Here is a 21,307-nt window from a genome sequence, read left to right as displayed (position 1 = left end):
AGTGATTACAAAAAAATCAATAATCGGGGAACGCAGAAGAGACTTCTAAGCTCAGGCACGAAAAGCAATTAGTGTGGATTGATTTACCGTTATTTATTGTGATGAGATAATTGCCTCAATGAAGCCATTTTTTAACTTGTGGCACCCCGTGGTTTTAAAACGTTTATTCCTATAAATGGTTTAATTTGTCTCTGGCCATACTTTTCGCCAGAGATGGCCTTGTGCTTGTCGAAGGGTAGGAAGACCCGGCCCTTCTGCCCTGGATCCTTCACCCCAGGCGTGCTCTCGTCCCTGTGCTGGCCGATCCTGGAACGAGATCCCAGCCCTGGGACCTCAGGCTTATCAACTTTGGAGAATGAGGCCCCCCCAAATCACCAGACCCTTGTATGGATTGGGTGTGGCCAGTGAGACACGGAGGAGGCATGGTAGGGTTGTCCAGAACGATGACGTTGCTTTGAAATCTTGGGTGCTGACCACCGGGAACAGGAGTCCACGGAAGTCCAGGGGCCCGTGCTGCTCCCTGGCACACAGGCGCTTTCCTTCCTCTGTGCATCTGTGCACAGTTCCTGTTCACCCCTGTGCTTAGGGGACTGTGGGGGTGAAGAAGTCAGTGTGCTCTTTAGGCGTCTGCCCTGTAAGCTTTGCCATGGATCCTATAGTTTACCATCCTGGTTCTTTTTCTTATTACCACACCTGTTTCTCTTTTTGGGTCCTGCCTCCCCAGCCTAGGGGTGCAGGGGCGGTCTTTGGTGATGGCCCTGACCCGGGTTTCTCTCGCGGCAGGTTGGGCTGCATGGGTCTCTGTGGGCATGACTCTCAGAGCAGCCAGTGGGCATCACTCTGTCCGTGTGGGAAACCTTTCTGCCTGCTGGCCGTGTCCTCCCCAGAACATTCCAGAAGGCCATCAGCTTTGCTGGGTGACCCTGTGTGGGTTGGCAGTTAAGAAATTAGGTGTGGTGAAGTTTTCCTGAGTGGAGAGGAAGTTTCTCATGGGCACATTAACCTGAGTAGGGAGGTTAAGCCTGCAGCCAGCCAGCCAGGGTTTTTGTTTCTGAATGTTTGGTTCCTCGAGTCTCTAGGACCCAGTGGCCCATGGGCTGCAGTGAGCAGCCCCACAGAGGTGTCGGGCACGCAGGCAATGGCACCTGACCTCTGGGTGTGCCTGGGCTTCCTCCCGCCGGAGTTTCCAGAAAGTTCCTTAGAACACTAGTTCCGTGCGGCGTTAGAAGGTGCTGTGTGGAGGGGACAGCATGCAGTGACCCTCAAACCTGTGTGTCCACAGAAGCCCCTCCTCCCTTTCCTTTTCCCCCGCATGTCTGCCAGCACTTAGGTGTTGTGAAGCCACTTGGGGGAAATTGGTCATCAGAGAATCCAAAAGTAGAAAAATGTAACGTACATGAGGAACCCCACGATGCTTGCCACTCCGGTGGCTTCAGGCCACACTCAGAGTGACAGCCCCATCCTCCAAGGGCTCCACACACCGGCCCAGCCTGGGCCTGGCTCCTCCGGCCCGGCCCTGACTCTTCCCATCGAGGCTCCGTTGCAGATGCAGCACGTCTGCTGCTGGCTCCTGCCCGGCTCCACACCTGCCCGTCCCTCCTCTCGCCATCTGCTTCTCCCAGAAAGCCATGCGGCCTCTCACCTCCTTCTGGTTTGGGCTCAAAAGCTTTACTTTTTTCTGTGATGTTTGACAGCCTGGCAGATTATTTACTTGTTTATGATGCTAGAACAGAAGCTGTGTGAGGCACTTGGTCTTGGTTTCTATTCTAAGTACACAGGCCACCCTTGAAAAATAATCAGCTGAGTGACTAGATGAATAAATGACTAGATTTTGTAGGACTTGAGTGTGGTAGAGTCATCATGGGAGACATCTAGGTGGAGGCGGCACTCCAAGTGCCTTTGGTGGCCTGCAGCCACAGAGCGTGGGTTCAGCAGCTCTCCCGTTACTGGGCCCTGCGTGGTTCGCACTGGATCTCAGTTCCCCGTGTGGCCTTGAGTGCGCAGCACTCCCCTCCCTTCGGGGCGGCGCAGGGCGGGGTAGGATGGGGTAGGACACATTTAATTGCTTTAGAAGTAGGGTGCTTGGCCCTGGGCCAGCCAAGCCTGGGCCCGAGGTCATGGGATTCTTTAACCTCCTGGCACAGTTGACCCCACTGTGAGCCAGAGCCTCATCCTAGGAGGCCTAGTGCCCCCTGCCCCCAGCAGCTCTTCGCTCCCTCGGCAAAGAACAGATTTACTCTCCGTGAGTAGACGGTTTCCCTGTGTCAGGTGCAGGAAGCCTTGCTTCATTGTTGTATTACGTCCCGGAACTCTCCCAGCGGAGACTCCTGTGGAAGGCAGTGTGCATAACCTTCTGGTGTGTTCTTCGGGAATCTGTGGAGATGCAGGCGTGATGGATCTGCAGTATGACACGCTGTTAACTGGGTCTGCCCTGGAGCGAGCAGGGGGCAGTTCTCCGTGGGCTGTCTGGGTGGGGGGCTGTGCGGAGCCGGGGCCCTGGGAAAGCAGGAGGCCAGAAGAAGAGCAGGTGAGTGGTTTGTGCCAACAAACTGTATTGGCTGGAAACCCTGCCGTGCAAACAGCCCCGTCCTGCTCATTCTGGGGCAGGAAACACGAGTCATGTGCGAAAGTGAAAACACATCACCACGGGAAAGCTGTCTAACCCACCAGCTGGGGTGGTCGCAGCCGACGTGGTGCTTGTCTGCAGTGTGCCTTGTGGGCACCGTGTCCCCACCGAGGGGAGTGCGTGTGGGCTTGGGGTCGGGCAGACCTCAGCGCACGGCCTGGTGTGGCTGGTGACCTTCGGCAGCCACCTAGCCCCTCAGGGCTCCCGCATTCCCATCTGTAAAGTGAGAGCAGTTGTTTCCTTCCCCGTGGCTATGAGGCATGTGGTGGGGACACAGGGCCACCATCCCCATCACTGTGCATCTCAGTCCCCCTCCTCCCCTGGGCCCTCCAGCAAGTGTGAACGTGGAAATTCTCGAATCCCAAATGTGAGCACCTGGGCAGAGAGGAGCCCCGTGCCTCCTCTTCCTTCGGGCGAGGCGGTGTGCCCTGGGCTGCGGCCGTGCAGTCGGTGACAGGGCTGTTGAGCCTCTCCGTGCGGGCTGCTCCCTCGGCGCCGTCACTCCCTGTGCTGAAAAGACACCAAGTCGCACAGCCATCAAGCAGTCAAACCCGAATGAGCCCAGGTCTCTGACCCAGAAATCGTGACACTCGACAGTCTTGAGAAGTGACCTGGGCTGCAGGGCTCCCCGTGGGAAATGGGGAAGCGTGACGTTCTCAGGGTTCATGTGTGTGGGCGCACGTGGCAGGACTTCATCTCTTCTGTCGGCCGAGCTGCAGCCCATTGCGTGTGTGCGCCGCGCCTTCCTCACCCAGCCGTGCATCGAAGCTTCAGTCGCTTCCCTCTTGTGGCCACGGTGAAAATGCTGCTGTGAACAGGGGTACAGGACCTTTACAAATAAGTATCTTTAAATTGGGGGGTAAATACCTAAAAGAGGGGTTGCTCTATTCTTAGTTTTTTGAGGAGCCTCCGTGCCATTCCCCATAGTGGCCGAATCAGTCTGTGTCCCCAGCAGCAGCGAACAGGGTCCCTTTTCCTCCACAGCCTCTGCCGCACTTCCTGTCACTTGAAGCCATTCCAACGGGAGGGGGCATCTTGCTGTGTTTCGATTTGCATTTCTCCAACAGCTGGTGAAGCTGAGCATCTTTCCATGTATCTGCTCGCCATTTGTATGTCTTCTTGGGAGAAGTGTCTGTGCAGGTCCTCTGCCCATCTTTTAATTGGATTGTTTGTTTGGTGTTGAGTTGTCTGAGTTCTTTATGTATTTTAGTTATTAACCCCTTGTTGGAAGTGTTGTTTGCAAATATCTTCTCCTGTTTGCGGGGTGCCTTTTTGTTTTGTTTTACAGGTTTCCTTTTCATTTTGCTGTGCAGACGCTTTTTAGTTTGTTATAGTCCCATCGAGAATATCACGCTAAGCAAAACACGATGGGAAAAGTGAAGATCCGCGGTTTTCCTCCTGTGTGGGAGTGTGAAACGGTGTGAGTGAGCAAACTGGAAAAACAAACAAACTCGCAGACACAGATAACGGAGCGATGGCGACCGCGGAGATGGAGGGTGGGGGCGGTAAAGGGGAGGGGGTCAAACATGGCGACGGCAGATGCTTTGGCTTCGGCTGGTGGGCTCCCAGCGCCGTATGCAGAAGATGTATTGCAGATGTATCGCAGAAGGGGACCATCGAAGCCTGTATGATCTTACTAACAACATCCCCCAAATAAACTCAGAAATGGCAGGGAAGCATCTGGGCCGGCTGTTTCTTTCTGAGATAAAACCCAGGAAGGCTCCGTCAGAAGGAGCTCCCTTTGGCCTGTTCTTTCCAGGCCTGAGTCGGACAACAGGCCTCGTGCATCTCAGAAGCAGCTGAGTGAAGGCTGGGAGGGAGCAGAGCCCCGGGTTAGAGGTTCTTAGGAATTGGGGGTCCTAGCTCAGCTGTGCACGTCCTAGGATGACTCGGTGCTGGCTTGCATTTTAGGGGATTGATGGCCGCCTGCAACGTTAATGAGAAAAGCTCCATCTTCCTGCCTTGTTTTCTCAGCAGGGCTGTGGGGCCTTCACCTTCCAGGGTCCTGCAGGCAAAGCCCCAGGGCGGCTCTTGAGAATCCAGGACTGCCTCTCGCCTGCGTCACTCCGTTGGAGCTGGCGTTGCCAGGGTTACAGTTAACAGCTCCTCTAGGCCTGTCACTGTCCTTACGGAGGCCCTCTGCTCCTACTAAGTCTCCTTTTGGGACATTCGGGGTACAGTGGGTACATTAGAGGTCGTTCTCTGTCAATGAGAACTTCATCACACAGGTGAAGGAAGTAAACCTCGAAAGCACTTTACCTGTCAGGGAAAAGTGTTGCTAAGTGTCACTGACATTAGTAACAGGGGCCACTGTTGGGTGCTCCGTGTCCTTCTAGGCCCGTTATGTGAGTTATCTCTCGTCCTCATAAAAGCCTTGTGAAGAGGGTTTTTCCTGTTTGTTTGTGACATTCGGTTATTATCTTATATTAGTTTCAGGTGCACACCATAGTGGTTAGTGGTTAGACTAACCATTTATGAAATGGAAGAGGGTCTTTCATGTCATGGATTTACCTATTTAATCGTCCGTTTCTTACTTCACTCTTCTTATTGTGGAGCAGGAGGTGCATGGGGAACGCACCCGCCTGGACCGCGGCACCGCAGACTGTCATGCAGCAGGCGCTCAGTGCGGCCCCGTGGACTCGTCCTGTGCTGCAGCCCAAGCGCATCTGGGTGCCGAGTCCGCTGGGGCTCTGTCTCCTTGTCCCTGTCTCTGCATCCACTGGGTCATTGGACTAAGGGTGTGAAGCGGTGACTCGTGGCCATAGTTTTACCTCACTCGTCATCCAGAACCGTCTTCTCATTTTCCTTGTCTGTCCCCTGCAGAGAGCAGCGGGCCCGTCACGGAGGGGCAGGCTCCCATTCTGGTCTCTGAGCCTCGGACGCTGTGTGCCCACGAGGCCACACATGGCCCCCATCCGCCGTGAGCGGGGCAGAGCACCCTCTACTTTCACCAGATCAGCCCAGTACTTTGCAGTCGGTTCCCAGTGTCACGGCCTTGGACATGACCTCATCCCCAGCTTCCCGCCTGTTTTACAACATTCTAAGTCCCTTGCTGGACGCCGAGGAGCAGTTTAACACGGGTAGATGTCCTCTCACCCAGTGTCATGGAACCCAGTTCTTTAGTTTTCTTTCTTTCCTTCTGTGTGAAGACCAGAACAGTAAATCCTCAAATTATGAAAAAGTAAAATTTTCCTGCTGTCTTGACATAAGTCTGAGAACTTAGTTTCTGCCTAGGCAAGTCCACTCACACTTTTTCCTTGCAGCTCACACCGAGGATCTTTAATGGCCTGTGAGAAAGATCCTTCTGTCCCTGAAACATCATCGGGACCCGGCCCCAGGCCCAGCGCTGCCCTCCGGGCCTGCCTTTTGTTCTCCGCACGTTGCTGACTCTCTTCTTTCTCAGTGAGGCTGCTCATGCCCCCGCCCTAGGGGCCAGGTCCAGTGGACGCCTGTTAGGCCCCGTCTGATTGGATTTGGGACTGCAGGTGACTGTCATCCCTCGCTCCACGAGGGAACTCATTCCCCAGCCTCTGCAGCAGCAGACACCCAGATCCTCCTGCCTGCTGTCCTTCCCTCTGGCCTTCCTCACGAGCTCATCTTCCTTTGGCCCCGTGCTCCATGGGGCCATCTGGATGCCACCCCCCACATTCTCTCCGATGGCTGAGCCCCGCCCAGGGCATCTGCTCCTGGCCTGTGCTCGGCTCTGCCTCCAGAGCCCAGAACATCCCCCTAAGTCTTATACTCCTGTCTCCAGGCCCTTTCTAGACCCGCCCTCCTGGGGGTCCAGGATGCTGGCCTCCTCCCTGCATCTCCTGCAGCTGGCAGGATACCTTCCTCCTGCACCCCCTGGGAATGGGCACGTGTCACCTCTCTGCTCTCCACAGCATCTCTGTCCCCATCACCAGGCCGGCCAGGCCGGCTTTCCCTCCCCCACCTCTCAGACTTTCTCTTGAGATCTCATGTCGGCAACAACTGGTAAATTGGTTCCCTGCCTCTCGCCTTGCTCCTTTCAAAGCCACCCTCCATTAATTTCCAGAGTGAAATTTCTAAATGTGAAGCTGGGGTGCCACCCCCCTCTCCACACCTGTGGAGACTCGTGTTGCCGGAGGTCCCTCTCCTGATGCGGTGCGCATCCCACGCAACCTGGCTGCGCTCCAACCTCGTCTTGTCAGCCTCCTCGCCCCCGCCTCACCGCCTCCACCCAGCAGCTGCCCCCATTTCTCCCAGCCCAGTGGTGCTTCTTTCTCATTTTCGGAGTTGATCTGGACTGCCTGTGTGGCAGAGAAAACCAACCGTACCCTCCGCGGGGGACTCCCAGGCCAGACAGATGCTCAGAAAACAGTGGAGAATGGGAAACCAAATCACGTCTTCGTTGCTGGCGGCCCAGAGGGGACCCCAGGTAGAAGTTCGGAGCTGATTGATCTCGAGTAGAAAGTTAGGGAGGGGACGAGGGGGTAGAAACAGAGTGTGTGAGGGGCACAGACTGGAGGTTTCTGCTGCTGACCGCCGGCACCGGGGGGGGCGTGTCCTCCCTGCGCACGACAGGCACTGAGCTCACAGCCTGTCGGAGGCCCTGGATGAGTGTGTCTTCGTGGAGGGAAGGCGGGTCACAGTCCGTCTTTGAAAGCATCCCTTCCAAGTGTAGGAACTGACGGTTTTCTTAGAAATCAGTAGCTCGGAAACTAGTTTCTGCTTGGGCTCACCCGGACATGGCTCGCCCACCTGTCGTGTTGTGGCCCTTTTTCTCCTCATCAGCAGGTCCCCCAGGGGAGGGCACGGGAGTGGAAGGAGCTGAGGCGCTCCTACGTGGTTCATCAGCTCTGCCACAAGCAGGATGAGCCTGAAGTGAGGTTCGTAGGGCAGTTTCTCCCTTAACTGCCCCTCGCTGCCTCTCGCTGCCTCTCTGCCCCTGACCGCTCAGCACTGGTGGTGTGGCGTTTCCGGTGGTTCTTTTTGATTTTTTGTGTACATGCTAATGTCCTACACACAATTGCATTGTATTTGCTAATTTAGGGATGGACACGCTTGAAAAATGTTTCAGCTTTCATTTTAATTTTGCAAACAGCCATGGATTGGCCTGTTAGTCCTCTTACGCTCTGCTCCGTAGACAGCTGACTAGTTTTTACCTTTGTTCCAGGTCTCCCTGTGTAATGAGCCCTGACAGGCCAAACCACAGGGTTCTCCTGCATGAAAACCCACTGCAGCGCGTGCGGTGCTGCCCAGAGCGTCTCCACCGAAGGGCGACCTTGATGTAGGGTGGAGTTCCTGGGGACGGGACGTTTCGGAGCTGGGTGGCTCATCACGTTAGCTTCCCTGCGTCTTCCTCTCCGAGAGGGGCCCCCCAGGAGCCACGTCAGGTCCTGCATAGCCGGGCGGGGCCCCTTTCTCTGCTGCAGTGACAGATGGGACGAGCAGGGGTGGGCTCTGGAGAGGGGTCCAAGGAGGCCTGCGCGCGACTCAGACATTGGAACAGCCAGGGAAGAAAACATCTCGGATGATGCTCAGGTTTCTGTCTTTGGGTGATCAGGTGATTTTGCAGAAAGAGCGTAAGTCTGAAATTGTGTATGCTTATTTGGAGGCGCCCACAGACCGTCGTCGCTGCAGAGAAACCTGCAAGATAGTTGAAAGTTCCCACCTGTGGTTCAGGAGGAATCATAACTGGGTATAAGGACCTAGCAGGCAGCGATGTGAACACGGTCCCTGGAACCGTGGCAGAAGGCAAGGCAGGCCCCGGGCCAGAACGTGGGAGGAGACCAGCACTTACCCTCAGCCTAGGAAGGGGATCTAGCAAATAACCCGAGACTGCTCAGCCCCGGGAGGGCCTGGTGGTCATCCTGTCACTGGTAGCAAATGTCGGAGCGGGAGGTGGCAGTCAGCTAAAGATGACGGGGTGTATGTAAGGTCTGGGAGGAGAGCGCCGCCTGTACTGCAGGGGGGGATCCCAGGACCCGAGACGGGGTGGACCCCTGAGGGTCAGCAATGGGCAGGGCCTGCTCTTCAAGACTGGGGTGGACAGGGCCCCGGAGGAAGGGTAGTGACTGCTAGACGAGGACGGGGCAGACAGAAGGTTTTCCTTTTCACTTTCTTCCCTCCCCTCCTCCATTCCCCTCCCCTCCTCCATTCCCCTCCCCCTCTCAGTCTCTCTCGTTCCGTGGGAAGACTGCAGCACATCTGTAGACCTGAAGGGCAGAGACCATTGAAACAGGGGCTGACGAAAGCCTCAGAGAGGAGGGGACCTTGCCCCACTTGCTGGTGCAGTGCTTCGCCTTCACAGATGCGCTGCTGCTGGTCCAGCCTTACGGTGGTGAGAGGTTAACGAATTGGACTGCTGTGGAGTCAGGGTGGGTCGAGGATGCAACAGACACTGGTGTATCAGCTCCCACCGGCATGGCGTGGTCTGTGTGAAAGTGCCACTGAAAACAACAAATGACAGTTTCTGTGGTGTCCGAGTGTCCCTTCACATGATGTCCTTCAGTGCTCACAACCTTATAGGGGGGTGGCATTACCCCACTTTACCGATGAGAAGCCAGTGCTCAGAGAGCCTCACCACCTGCCCGAGGTTCCATCGTCAGGCAGCACTGGAGGTCAGTTGAACCTGCCCATCAGGACCCCCTGCGCTGTGGGCTGCTCCGCACCCTCTCCCCAATTCCCACTGGCCAGGAAGGTGCTGTGGTGCCCTGAGTGCCCAACGGGGGTTTCTCCAGCTGCCACTGTGAAGGTACACAGAGTGTGGTTCAGAGGGACACCCGGACAGCACTCCGGCCAGGAGTAAGGGTATGGGGTATGACCATGAACTGGATGTCCTCCACCACCCAGCCGATGGCCAGGTCTCCTTGGGCCCCCAGAGGTCTGACCAGGACAGGGCTGCAGGGCCTGTTGTGTCCTCATCCTGAAAGTGCCTCGTCTGGCCCAGGCTGGGGGCAGGTGGAAGTAGATGGTAACAGGTGGCCTTCCCTCGTGGTGGATGTTGGGTCGACACTTGTGCCTAGGCAGGTGCTCACAGGCAAACGCTGCAGGAAGTGGCTCAGGTAGAGAAGCAGGTGCGTCGGGGGAGGTCTTGTCAGGGGAGCCCCTTGGAACGGCATTCACTGAACCAGAAGGGGTGCGTTGCTGTACTGCTTTGCTCTCATTTTCTTCTTGAGCAAGAACTGTAAGTTCTGGGGCAAATAGAAGAGAACAGAAAGGAAAGAAACAAAAGCACCCACATGTGCAGAGGCGCCCCTCCTAGTCGGGGGACACCTTGCCCTGTCACTTGGTTGGTCTCACAGAGACAGGAGTCAACAATAAGGCCATGCTTTCCCTGGAGCGTGCCCAGTGGGGCAGGCTTGCTCCCCCAGGCTTCTGGGGTCTCAGACATGTGTGGTGGGAGGGTGGTGACTGACAGTGGATGTTTGGGAGAGCCATGCCCGCCCCTTCTCCTGAGTGCCTGGTCGTGGCTGGGCTCACACATCCCTAACAAGTCCCCCTTGTCCCCACAGCCTTTCCGCTGCGCCCACTGCCATTACTCCTGCAACATCTCGGGCTCCCTGAAGAGGCACTACAACCGGAAGCACCCCAACGAGGAGTACGCCAACGTGGGCGCCGGTGAGCTGGCGGCCGATGCACTCGTCCAGCAAGGTAGGCTTCCTGCAGCCCAGGGCCTGCTCCTCCCGCCCGCCACGCTGCTCTCGAGAAGCGCTGTGACGTCTGATCCCTGAGTCCTAACCCCTGAGCATGCTGATCCTTCTCCATCTTCACCATGTCCTCCTCCTCTCCTTCGTTGGCAGTGGCGGGCAACCTTGATGGAACTCCCCAATGAAAAGGTGGTGCACCCACAGATCTTAGCCCCCGCCCACCCCCACCTTGGGGCTCTTTTCTCTGCATTGCTTCTGCTCTCTGTCCAGGGTACGTTTTGCAGGCAGGGAAGTCCATGCCTTCCTTCCTTTACTCGACATTGACGAGCAAGGCCATGCCGTTTCCCGTTGGTCCTCCTAATCATAACTGCCAAGGCTCCTTGTAACACAGCGTCCAGGCGCAGAGCCTCACTTTATTTATTCGCGCTCCTGGCCTCGAACACTTCAGGGTTTATGAAGAATGCTGTGGCAAACATATTTGCCGTGCGCTTCTTTAGGTTATCCAGAAATATTCATTGAGTCTGTACATCACGGATCCTGAAAAGGAGAAACCATTCAGAGCACTGCACCTAATGAGAACAGATGAATCCTCTAACATGATCGAAAGAGGTGTTTTTGCCCCTTTTTTGGTGAATAAGCGCGTGCCCCCCCCCAGAGGCTTTAGCCCAGGCGCTGATGCCGTGCAGAGAAGTGCTGTCGTGTGTGTGTCTGCACGCTGCTACTTCCACCAAGAACTGGCTGCAGCATTTCAGCTGCCACTCCTTCCTGAGTCCTGCGTCTGTGTGAAGCCTGAGACGGTTCTAGAAATTTGTCCCCAGGAAACGAGTGTGGGATGGCAGCCTCCGCTGCTCGGAGTTTCCCAATGCGGCATGAAGCTCCATTCGCTGGAATTGCCATAAAGTGCATCTTAATGTAAGGCAAATGAATTGACTGTGTCCTTTGGCACTTTGTGTGGCAGAGCTGATGCATGTCAATGAAGGAACAGCATGAAAACTCAGGGNCTAACATGATCGAAAGAGGTGTTTTTGCCCCTTTTTTGGTGAATAAGCGCGTGCCCCCCCCCAGAGGCTTTAGCCCAGGCGCTGATGCCGTGCAGAGAAGTGCTGTCGTGTGTGTGTCTGCACGCTGCTACTTCCACCAAGAACTGGCTGCAGTGTTTCAGCTGCCACTCCTTCCTGAGTCCTGCGTCTGTGTGAAGCCCGAGACAGTACTAGAAATTTGTCCCCAGGAAACGAGTGTGGGATGGCAGCCTCCGCTGCTCGGAGTTTCCCAATGAGGCATGAAGCTCCATTCGCTGGAATTGCCATAAAGTGCATCTTAATGTAAAGCAAATGAATTGACTGTGTCCTTTGGCACTTTGTGTGACAGAGCTGATGCATGGCAATGAAGGAACAGCATGAAAACTCAGGGTGGTTTGAAAGCCACCCATCGGGGTAGTGGGGAGCACATGTCTTGTGCGTTCTTGAATGGCAGCTGCGTGGAGCTGCGTGGTGGGGTGGGTCTGGCTCAGATCTGTGTCCTGTCTTAACTGTGCCCTTGGGCAGGCCACCGGACCTCTCCACCCCAGGCCCTTCAACCGAGAGTGGAGTCCCTAGTGGTCACCTGCCGAGATGGCAGGCCGGGTGGAACAAGAGGACACTTGTCCAGCCCTCAGTACACTTTTATTCCTTTCCCTTGTAGTATTCTTCTGAAATTACCTGAGACCTGCATCATTTTTGATGATGTCCAGGCCTCACCAAGGAGAGGATGGATGCCTTAGAGTCCCAGCAAATGCCTTAGAGTAGCAGGCGAGAGATTCCTTTAAGGTCCTCCCCTTGCCCCCACCCCGGGTCCAATTGACAGGAAAGGGACGTTTACTGTGGCTGCTGGGACACCTGTGGGCCGCTGGTTGATGTTGATGTCATTGCTCGGAAGTTCCGATGTGTCATCGTTACCTTGCTGGAAGCGTGCTGAGTTCTAGCTGTTTCATGGCCCACACTTCAGTTAACTGTCTAGGACTCCATCATACGTGGGCATTCCCCGACACAAGCCAGGTGTTCATCTCTGCAGGGTGTGTCTGGTGTTTTTTCCTGCTCTGTTTGTGTTAGATACATGTCATAGATGTACACGTGTGCGTGTGTGTGTGCTGTCATCCCCCTTCGAGGGGACACGTTGAGGAAGAAACAACCCATGTCTCTTGGCTCCTAAGAAACATTGTACTTTGGCGGGAGAGCCGGTCCTGAAATCAGACACAGCTGGGAAACAGGGCAGGAAGCTGGAGCCCTCGTGTCTGGGAACTTTTCCTCTTCTTTTGCTTAATTTCAGATAATTCTCCCCAGCCCCACTCAGTTTATGTTCCTTTCTACTCAAAAAATGTCCGCACGGGGCTTGGTCATTTTGTGTTTTGATACAGAGGACTCGTCCGCTAACTGTGTTCTTTAAAGTGTCATGCGCTGGCAAAGCCAGGTGGCGCGGGCAAAGCCACCGACTGCTGGAGAAGAGTCTCCTGCCCACCCCCACTGCTCAGGGTTTGGGAAAGGAGCTGTGCGAGCAGGGAGGAGCAGCAGAGGCCTCAGAGACCTACGGGTGCCTGTGAGACACCCTGCCTTGCGTAGGTTTCCGCAGGAAGGGACCAGGGTGTTTTCCCGAGTTGGGGTTATCTTCAGCGTGCTCCAGGGGCTCCCCTGGAAAGTGTGCTGACAACGTTCAACAACCGGCTGCCCCCAGGGCCAGGGGAGGGGAACCTGATTGGCAGCATTTGCCAGTTTTTGTGGTGTAAACAGTTCCACCGGGGCCAGCTTCCCTCCGCCAGCCTGTGGCTGACCTGGGTGGAGCTGTGCACAGCAGGCTCATGAGCTGGTTCCAGCCAGGCCCAGCTCGCCTCCCGCCTGAGGGAGCAGGGGTGAGGCTGCACCAGCGAGCCAGTGGCGCCCTGCAGGTGCCTCCCTCGGAACTGCCGTGCTGTTGGGAATTAGACTAGTGAACGCCGTGCAAACGCTGTACTTGCTGCCCATGATTTATGCACTTCTCCTCACAGGTCAGTCAGTCTCCTGTTCGTGGCTTTCAGCCCGACACTTGCTCATTCATGTGGATTCGAGGCATTTCCCACCCAAACACACGTTTCCATGTTCCACTGCCTCAGTGGGTCTGCTCCGTTCCCCTCACGCGTGCCCAGTGCAGCTGGCTCCCGTGCACAGAGCGTGAGAGGTGTGAGAGGCAGGCTCACGTGCTGAGCCCCACAGACTCTCAGCTCAGTCCTGGAGCTCATGGCAGGGTAAAGACGGGACTTAGCAGGCTGGTCGCCTTCCAGTGGCCTCGAAGTGCTCCTTCAAGTGGCTGCGTCCTTGGCCCCAGCACAGGGCTGGGAGTCGGATGGTGCTGGAGCCGGGCTCAAGGCTCACTGGGGCCTGTTGCTGGTGTCTCTGAACAGCCAGTTGCACATCTTCAAAGAGGAGGCGCTGACCTCCTGCCCAGCAGGAGTTGCAAAGACAGGAAACTTTTCTCCTAAGTCCCAGACCACACCTGACGTGCTGTAAGTACGCGACGAGTGGGTCGAGTTTATGATTGGGTGATTATCCATATTCTTTCTCACCACGTGACTCTTGGGCTTCTGGTGCACCTGGCACTGGGCTACAGTGGCATTTATAGTGGCCACTGCCTGGCTTGGGGACGGAGGCCAGGCGGCCCCTCTACAGCTCCATGTTCGACTTGGTAACAGAAGGTGAGCCTTCCTCCAACAGGCCCCGGGTGTTCATGGGGGTGGAATTTGCTGCTTCTCTGTGGCCCCTGTTTTAGGGCTCGTTGTGGTGGGGGAAGGGCATGGAGATGAGAGAAGCAATGAGAGGAGGGAATCATAGACAAGGTAGTCTTTGGCACCTGCTAAAACCTTCCTGTTATTTTGAACTGCACTAGAAGAATGTAAATTTGTACGTACATGTGTGTACCTTGGATATATATTCGTATGTCAGTTTTTCACACCAGATTTAGAAGAAGTGGTGTGGAAGAAAACCCAGAGGCTGTCAGCTAACTCAAACCTCATCCGTCTGTTCTACTCTGGGGCGTTTTTATTTTAAACTTGTTGTCATTAGGGCCCGGATCCGTGCATTATCGGTGGATGCAGTGGCGCTGCACATCGGGGCTGGGTTGTGGGTGAGTTCACTCTCGCAGAGGCCCGGGGAGGCCGGCCTCCTCCTGTCTGTTTCAAAGTGAGGAGGAAGCGCAGGGAGGACCAATGACTGGCCTAGGCCTTGGCGAGCGCGGGTGGCTGAGCCCGACCTGTGCTGGAGTCAGTCTGGTTCCTAACCATCCACAGGCTGATGTCCCTGCGGTTCCTCTCAAGTTTGCACTTGGTAAAGAGGAGGAGGAGGCGGAGGAAGAGTGGGGGGGGTGCGGGGGAGGCACTGTCCGTTGTGAGGTGCCGTTGGTTCTCGTTTGCTGGAGGATAAGGTGTTGAGAGGCCACATGCTGTTTTCTTCCTCTTGTTCCCTTGTCCTCGGGTCTGGCAGCTTCTCTGACGGAGGCTGGCTCTAGACCTGTCTCTCTTTCTGCTGCTTCCCAGCGGTTGTCCAGGGGCTCTCCGCCCCACAGCCTGGGGCAGCGTGTGAGGGACCAGCAGGGAGGGGGAGGCCTTGCTTAAGCCCCGTNGAGTGGGGGGGGGGGCGGGGGAGGCACTGTCCGTTGTGAGGTGCCGTTGGTTCTCATTTGCTGGAGGCCACAGGATAAGGTGTTGAGAGGTCACATGTTGTTTTCTTCCTCTTGTTCCCTTGTCCTCGGGTCTGGCGGCTTCTCTGACGGAGGCTGGCTCTAGACCTGTCTCTCTTTCTGCTGCTTCCCAGCGGTTGTCCAGGGGCTCTCCGCCCCACAGCCTGGGGCAGCGTGTGAGGGACCAGCAGGGAGGGGGAGGCCTTGCTTAAGCCCCGTCGACCAGATCACCCTCAGTGGGGTTCTGCACATCAGCCTGGCCAGTCACCAATGCACTTTGCTTTTCCCTTATGCTGTTTTTCTTGGGGGTCTCGCAGGAAGTGGGGCTGGGGTTTAGGATGGGATTCAGATGTCCCTGGGTCCCAAGGCCATGGCTGTGCCCTTGGGCAGGCACTGCATTAAGAGACCCCAGGAGGCAAGCATGTCATCAAAGTCCGATGCATGTTTCAGTTGTCAGTACCGTGAAGTCAGGGGCTCCATACGTACGCACACTCTTTCGATGATGGAGCTGCATTTGTTCTCTCCCTGGAGTGCCTGCACCCTACTGTTGTGGTAGCACGTGACCATAACCTTGGTGGTGGTCCAAACAACACAGCTCAGTGTCTTTCAGTTCCGAAGGTCAAAGTCCAAGGTGGGTCCCGCGATGGGTACAGTTGAGTTAGCTAATGAGCCCGTGCTCCTGCAGGCTCTGGGGGAGAATGTGTTCCCTCACCTTTTCCAGCTTCCCCAAGCACTGCACTGCCTGGTGCAGCTCCTTCCTCCGTGTTCAGAGCCAGCGATGGCCAGCAGAGCCTCAGGTCACGTCACAATGACCTTCTGTCCTGCCTCCGTCTTACTAGGACCCCTGTGGTTACACTGCCCCCTGCCCCCCGGTAATCCGGAGTCATCTCCCTGTCTATAAATCCTTAACTGAATCACATCTTTGAAGTCCCTCTTGCCATGTAAGGTGACATCTTGGCACGTTGTAGGGATTAGGACGTGGAAGTCTCAGGGGCCCACCTTCTGCCCACTGCAGCACCTTTTTGTAGGGACATGAGCCTCTGCATTTCCCGAGAGTTGAAGGAAGGGTCGTGGGTCGTGGGAGCGAGTGCAGGTTCAGTCCTCCTGGCGTCCGGAAAGTGCAGTCTGTGTCGTCCCGGGAGATAGATTATTGAAAATGAACTTGAATTTTCAATCATGTCAGCCACACAAAGGAGCTCGTATTTTAATGCCTGAAACTCCTCCAGAATATATTGCATTCCAAAAAGCACAAAAGGTACCAGGGCTGATTTTTAAAATTGCTCCTGAAATTCCGTCCTGCTGCTTGGGTCATCATTCCTTACGGGGAAAGTGGTTTGCGGGTTTGCCGTTTTTTGTGGTGGCAGCTTAATGCCAACACTGCCAGTGACTCCACGGAGTGTCGCCTGACCTTTCACTGAGCATTGCCCAAGAATTTAATGAAACGAGATAGAAATTAATTTCTCTCAGCTTCGATGTGAATTAACTGGCAGAGTTACACGTTTGGTCTAGATTTCAGATTTCCATTTGTTCTTTAATTAATGTCACTGTGGCAAAGGCTGAAGTTTTAATTAATGTGGGGGCATCATCATATTAATTTTAATTTAAATGTAATATAAGGGTGTTTTCTTCCCTAAATGCATTTCCACTAAAAAGTGTCCCATGCGGAATCTCTAACTTCGTGGTGAAGCCTGAGCGTGGGCTTAGGGAGTTTGCCCTTGTCCATTGCCTCACACCCAGTCTTTGCAGAACCAGCATCAGTTAAAAGGAAAGTGGGGAGTCTGACACCTTGGAGGTTTTCAAAGGCAATCGCAGGAAAACACACCATTTCAGATGATCAATAAATGTGAATGGGAGGCTAAAAACTAAGTTTCATTTCCCCTCAGCCAAGAAAGAACAGGTTCATTAGGTTTGGCCTAAAGAAAGGTGCAGACTGCTTGAGTTTTGGGAAATAGCATCTATGTGAGCTGCCTTTCTTGTAGAATGTTCTGGAAGTTTAGAACCTGGCAACAGTGGCTGGTCTTGTGCTGACTCCGTCCTTTGTCAGACCCTTGTGCTCTCCCAGCATTGGGAAGGGACTCTTTGTCACCGTTGGGGTGGCTTCCCTCTCCACTAATGGCTCTATGGTGAGCTACCTGCCACCTCAGTGGGTGGACAAGGAACCCCAATTACAGCAGCGCTCTGCAGGGCTCCGCTGAGGCGGAGTGGACTCAAGCTGTCCAGCACGTCATGACTGTGCCTGGGAGGGGCACCCCCACGAGGTGTGTCTGGTCCTGTGCACCCAGCTCAGCCTCATCTTCAGGAAAGAACTCTCCCGCACCTGCCTCGGCGTCCCAGTGAAGGTCAAGTCCTTTGGGCGGCCTGAGCGCCTCCGTGTTCAGCCCAGGTCTTCCTCTGCCCCCAGGCAGAGCTCCCTTGTGATGTAGGAGCAAGAGACACTTCTGGATGTTACTGGAGGTGCACATCAGGGACACAGAGGGACTGTGTTTGGGAAGCTGTGGGGCTCCATGCGGGGGCCAAAGAGCCTGGGCAGGAGCGAGTCAAGAGACACTTGGTGGCAGCACGGGGAGTGAGTGGTGTCACAGAAGCTGAAGAGGAAGGGCCTTGGCCGGAGAGTGTGGTCAACGAGGCCACGCACCGCCCAGGAGTCAGAGTGGACGGCTGCACAGCTGGCGGTCCGGGATGTGGGCCCTGTGGGGACCAGGCTTGGATTTGGATCTTGGCTTTGCAGAGTGACCACAGAAGGGTCCCCAGCCACCCTGAACCTCCCAGCTGTGTGCTCCAATGTGTGTGCATCGGACATGGGGCGGCTGCCCAGAAGTGGAAGATGTGTTTGTTGGTGGCCGTGGTGGCAGCAGTGTGACTAGCAGTAAAGTGAAGAGTGCGCAGTGCCCCTTGGATTAACCAACAACACGAACTGATGAGGAAGTCAGTGACCTCGGCAGGCACGGTGCCAGGAGGGGCAAGGCGCAGAAAGCAGCTTGCTGTGACGTCACTGTGCGGGGCTTCTCAGGCTCCGCACTGCCTGCACGTGGGGCCAGATCCCCCTCTCTCGTGGGCTGTGCGGTGCCTCCTATGACACGTGGCAGCACCCTTGCTGTCCTCCTGCCAGGAGACTTCTGTGATAACCAGAAGTCTCTCCAGACATTGCCAGACGTCTCCTGTCTGAGAAGCAGGGTTACCCTGGTGGAGAGCCACCTGCCTGAGTAATGAAGACAAGCGTATTACTTTCTGCTCTAGATTTACAATCTTGATTTCACGATATTTTGAGTAGCCAGTTACGGTCACATGGAATGGAACGTAAAAGATTTGGGAGGCCGTGTAGCAGAAACCGGCCTCTCAGCCGGGGTCAGCCCCAGAGAGAGCAGGGCCACCAGTTCCTTGGGGGTTCGGGGACTCTTCCCAGTTAGTCCTGTTTCTTGGCAGGGTGCTGGGCTTTCTCCCCCTTGAGTGAGACTGAACGTATGTATTTGCTGAGTGCAGAGTCGATGGACAGAAGCGCAAAGGAGAGTAGGGGTTGGCTGGGGAAAGACCTGAGGAAAGAAGAGGATTTTCCGAGACGCAGAGTCGGTAAGGCTCACGGACCGAGGACTGGTTGGGGGCCAGGAGCTGGGGCCGGAGCGTACAACAGCCAGACCCCTGCCCTCAGCAAAGCACCACCGGAGGAGGGAGGGCAGACGGCCGGCAGGCACAGGAACGGTCCGTAGTGCAGCCGCGGGTCCTACCACGCCGTGACCAATACAACAAGGAAGTCCTTGCTTAAGGGTTCTGTGAGTGTGGGGGGCTGCCTGAGCTGGGGATGTAAGAGAAGCTTTCTGAAGAGGTGATGCTTGAGTTGAGACCCTGATGGGGGGTACAGGGGCAAATGGAGGTTGTGGGGGAAGAGCTTCAGGCGGGTGTCCTGAGAGGGGTGAGCCTGTCCAGTGTGGAGACCGAGAGCGGAGGGGGTGGAGGCTGGAAGAGACTGGGTCAGAGGAGGCGGGGCTGGGTGTGTTCTCAGTGTCGGGGGGAGCCACTGGGGGTTGAGCAGCTCTGGGAGATGTGGAACCGTCCGTTTGGCGGTTCCGCAAGGGTTCTGCATGCTGGCTGCAGAGTAGAGCGGCGGTGACTGCCAGGGGATGAGTCACAAGCTGCTCACTCCCCACTGTGCAGAAGGTGGCAGTGGCCTGGGCTGGGAGGGCCTGGGTGGGGCTGGGGCACTTGGTTGGGGGGGGGCACGGCCCCTGCTGGACTGGCATCTTGGGCTGCAATGGCGCGCAGAGGTCTGAGCTAGAGTTACAGGTGGCACCGTCACCGGCTTACAGGTACCATGCAAAGTGTGACGATTCCCTAGGAATCAGAGGGCAGGAGGAGGAGCCTGGGCCGAGGGTCTGAGCATCCAACCAGGGCTCATGGCCAGTGGGTGGGCAGGAGGAAGTAGACAGAGTGCGAGGGCCCAGTCAGGAGAGGGGCAGCCTGGTGGGTGGCCGGCATCCGAGGCCTGAGGGTCGGGGTGCTCAGTGGAGCGGTACCTCCCCCCACCCAGGCAGAGTTTGGAAACGTGGGGCCTTTTCCAAAACTTCTCTAATTGTGTCTGACCATTCACAGTTTAAAATGTATGTCAGTTTCTTACAAAGCACGTTCCACTGTCCCTTTAGCCGAAGGCATTATGCTACTCATCCTCCTTCTCTCTGGCACCTGAAATATTGGGTGTGCACACTCATCTGTAGGTATCGGTGGGAGAGTGGTTCCCAGCCCCCTCGTGGATACCAGAATCGGCAGGCGCCGGATCCCCTACGTGAGCCGTTGCAGTGTTTGCCTGTGACCCGTGCACGCCCTTCAGTACGTGTCTGGGTACTTGCGGTGCCCAGTCCAGTGGGCATGCGGTGCAGATAGTTGTGTTGTTCAGGGGACAGTGACGAGAGAAGGAGGTCTCTGTGGCCACAGCCGTGGTAGGCCCGTGTAGGACACATGAGCAGCAACGTGACCTTGTGAGCCTTTCAGTCCGAGGTTGACTGACTTCGTGGACAGGAAACCCTGGGTGTGGAGGGCCAGCCAAATCCGCTCTCTGCAAGTGTTCATTCAATAAATGGAAAAAAATACATTAAGTTTTAAAACCTCTGCCTCAGAAACAAACTGTTGCCATTCTGTTCTGATACGAAGATAGGCTTGGACTGAACGTAACACTAAAAACACCCCTGAGACGCCAGGCACTTGGGTGGAAGGAGGAGCTGCCGCTGCTCGTGGCGCGAGCGCCCCTTTTCCCGCTGTCTGCCCCCAGGTGGCCTGAAGTGCCCGGTCTGCAGCTTCGTCTACGGCACCAAGTGGGAGTTCAACAGGCACTTGAAGAACAAGCACGGCCTGAAGCTGGTGGAGAGTGAAGGAGAGCCCAAGTGGGAGGTAAGGCTCCAGAGTGTGGTGTTGACCTTGACATTTCTAAACATTGATATGAAACAGGCAGGGCCAGGCCCCGGTGCGGACAGTCCCTCAGAACCCTGGGTTTGGGGGCTGGGAAACCTGGGGCCCTTTTCAAGTCGCATCTCCTACCCGAGGGGGTGACTGGGTGGGGGCGGGGCCGGGCTGCATCTCTCCCTCCGGGTTGTGTGTAGCCTGGTGTGTGAAGGTCTGTTGGGCTCACCGACGTTTTTGCTTCAGTTATTCACAGACCCAGCGTTTACCTATCATCAGGGCTGCCAATAAGCTGGAAATTCTTCCTAGGGCTGCCCCGGGCACTTTAGGACCTTTGGGAGCATCGCTGACCTCTGCCTGCTGGGCAGCACTAGCACTCCCCACTGCAAACACCAAAAGTATCGCATCAGCATTGCCCCAGAGTCAGAGGCCCCGGGCCAGGGTGCTTTGTCTCAGGAGTTGGCTCAGGATGGCCAGTGGTCAGGAGCAGAGGCTTGGAGATGGCTCTGGAACACAGGAGGGACATCTCACATCCTGGCCGTGCGGGAGGGTCCCCGAGTGCATGGGCGGCGCTGTGGTAGGAGGGCTATGCCTGTGGGACCCACCACAGTGACGGAACTGGGGAGGGAACGAAGCAATCGTCTTCTGCAGAAAAGGCATTCGCTGAAGTTCAGGATCCCCTGATTAAAAACAGTTTGTAAAGTGGAATGTGATGAATATATCTTCTTTTTGTTTATGTTTTCTTTTTTAAGAGAGAGAGAGGGGAATGGAGGATAAAAGAGAGAGAGAAAAACATCAGTGTGTGGCTGCCTCTTGCATGCCCCCAACTGTACCTTGCCCCTAACCCAGGCATGTGCCCAGACTGGGAATCGAACTGGTGACTCTGGTTTGTAGGCTGACACTCAATCTACTGAGCCACACCAGCCAGGGCTAATGAATATATTTTTTAAATTAAAGAATAAGTGTCTGAGTCTCGGCCCCACCAGCCTCTTCCTTCGTGGGG

General features: G+C 55.7%; 1 protein-coding gene across 1 annotated transcript in view; it reads left to right on the top strand.

Moving 5' to 3' along the window:
* The window catches only part of ZFAT (zinc finger and AT-hook domain containing), a 128,739-nt gene that overhangs the window by 85,524 nt on the left and 21,908 nt on the right, over positions 1-21,307 (top strand). The window contains exons 12-13 of the mRNA XM_037048593.1: positions 10,105-10,243; positions 20,177-20,295. Coding sequence (XP_036904488.1) covers positions 10,105-10,243; positions 20,177-20,295 — 258 coding nt within the window. The remainder of the gene's footprint in view (positions 1-10,104; positions 10,244-20,176; positions 20,296-21,307) is intronic.

Source organism: Sturnira hondurensis, unplaced genomic scaffold, assembly GCF_014824575.4.
Source record: "Sturnira hondurensis isolate 20B ecotype Veracruz unplaced genomic scaffold, ASM1482457v3 Scaffold0006413, whole genome shotgun sequence".
NCBI lineage: Eukaryota > Metazoa > Chordata > Mammalia > Chiroptera > Phyllostomidae > Sturnira > Sturnira hondurensis.
Note: the sequence above shows the minus strand (reverse complement) of the source record. Positions and strands in the feature narration are given on the sequence as shown.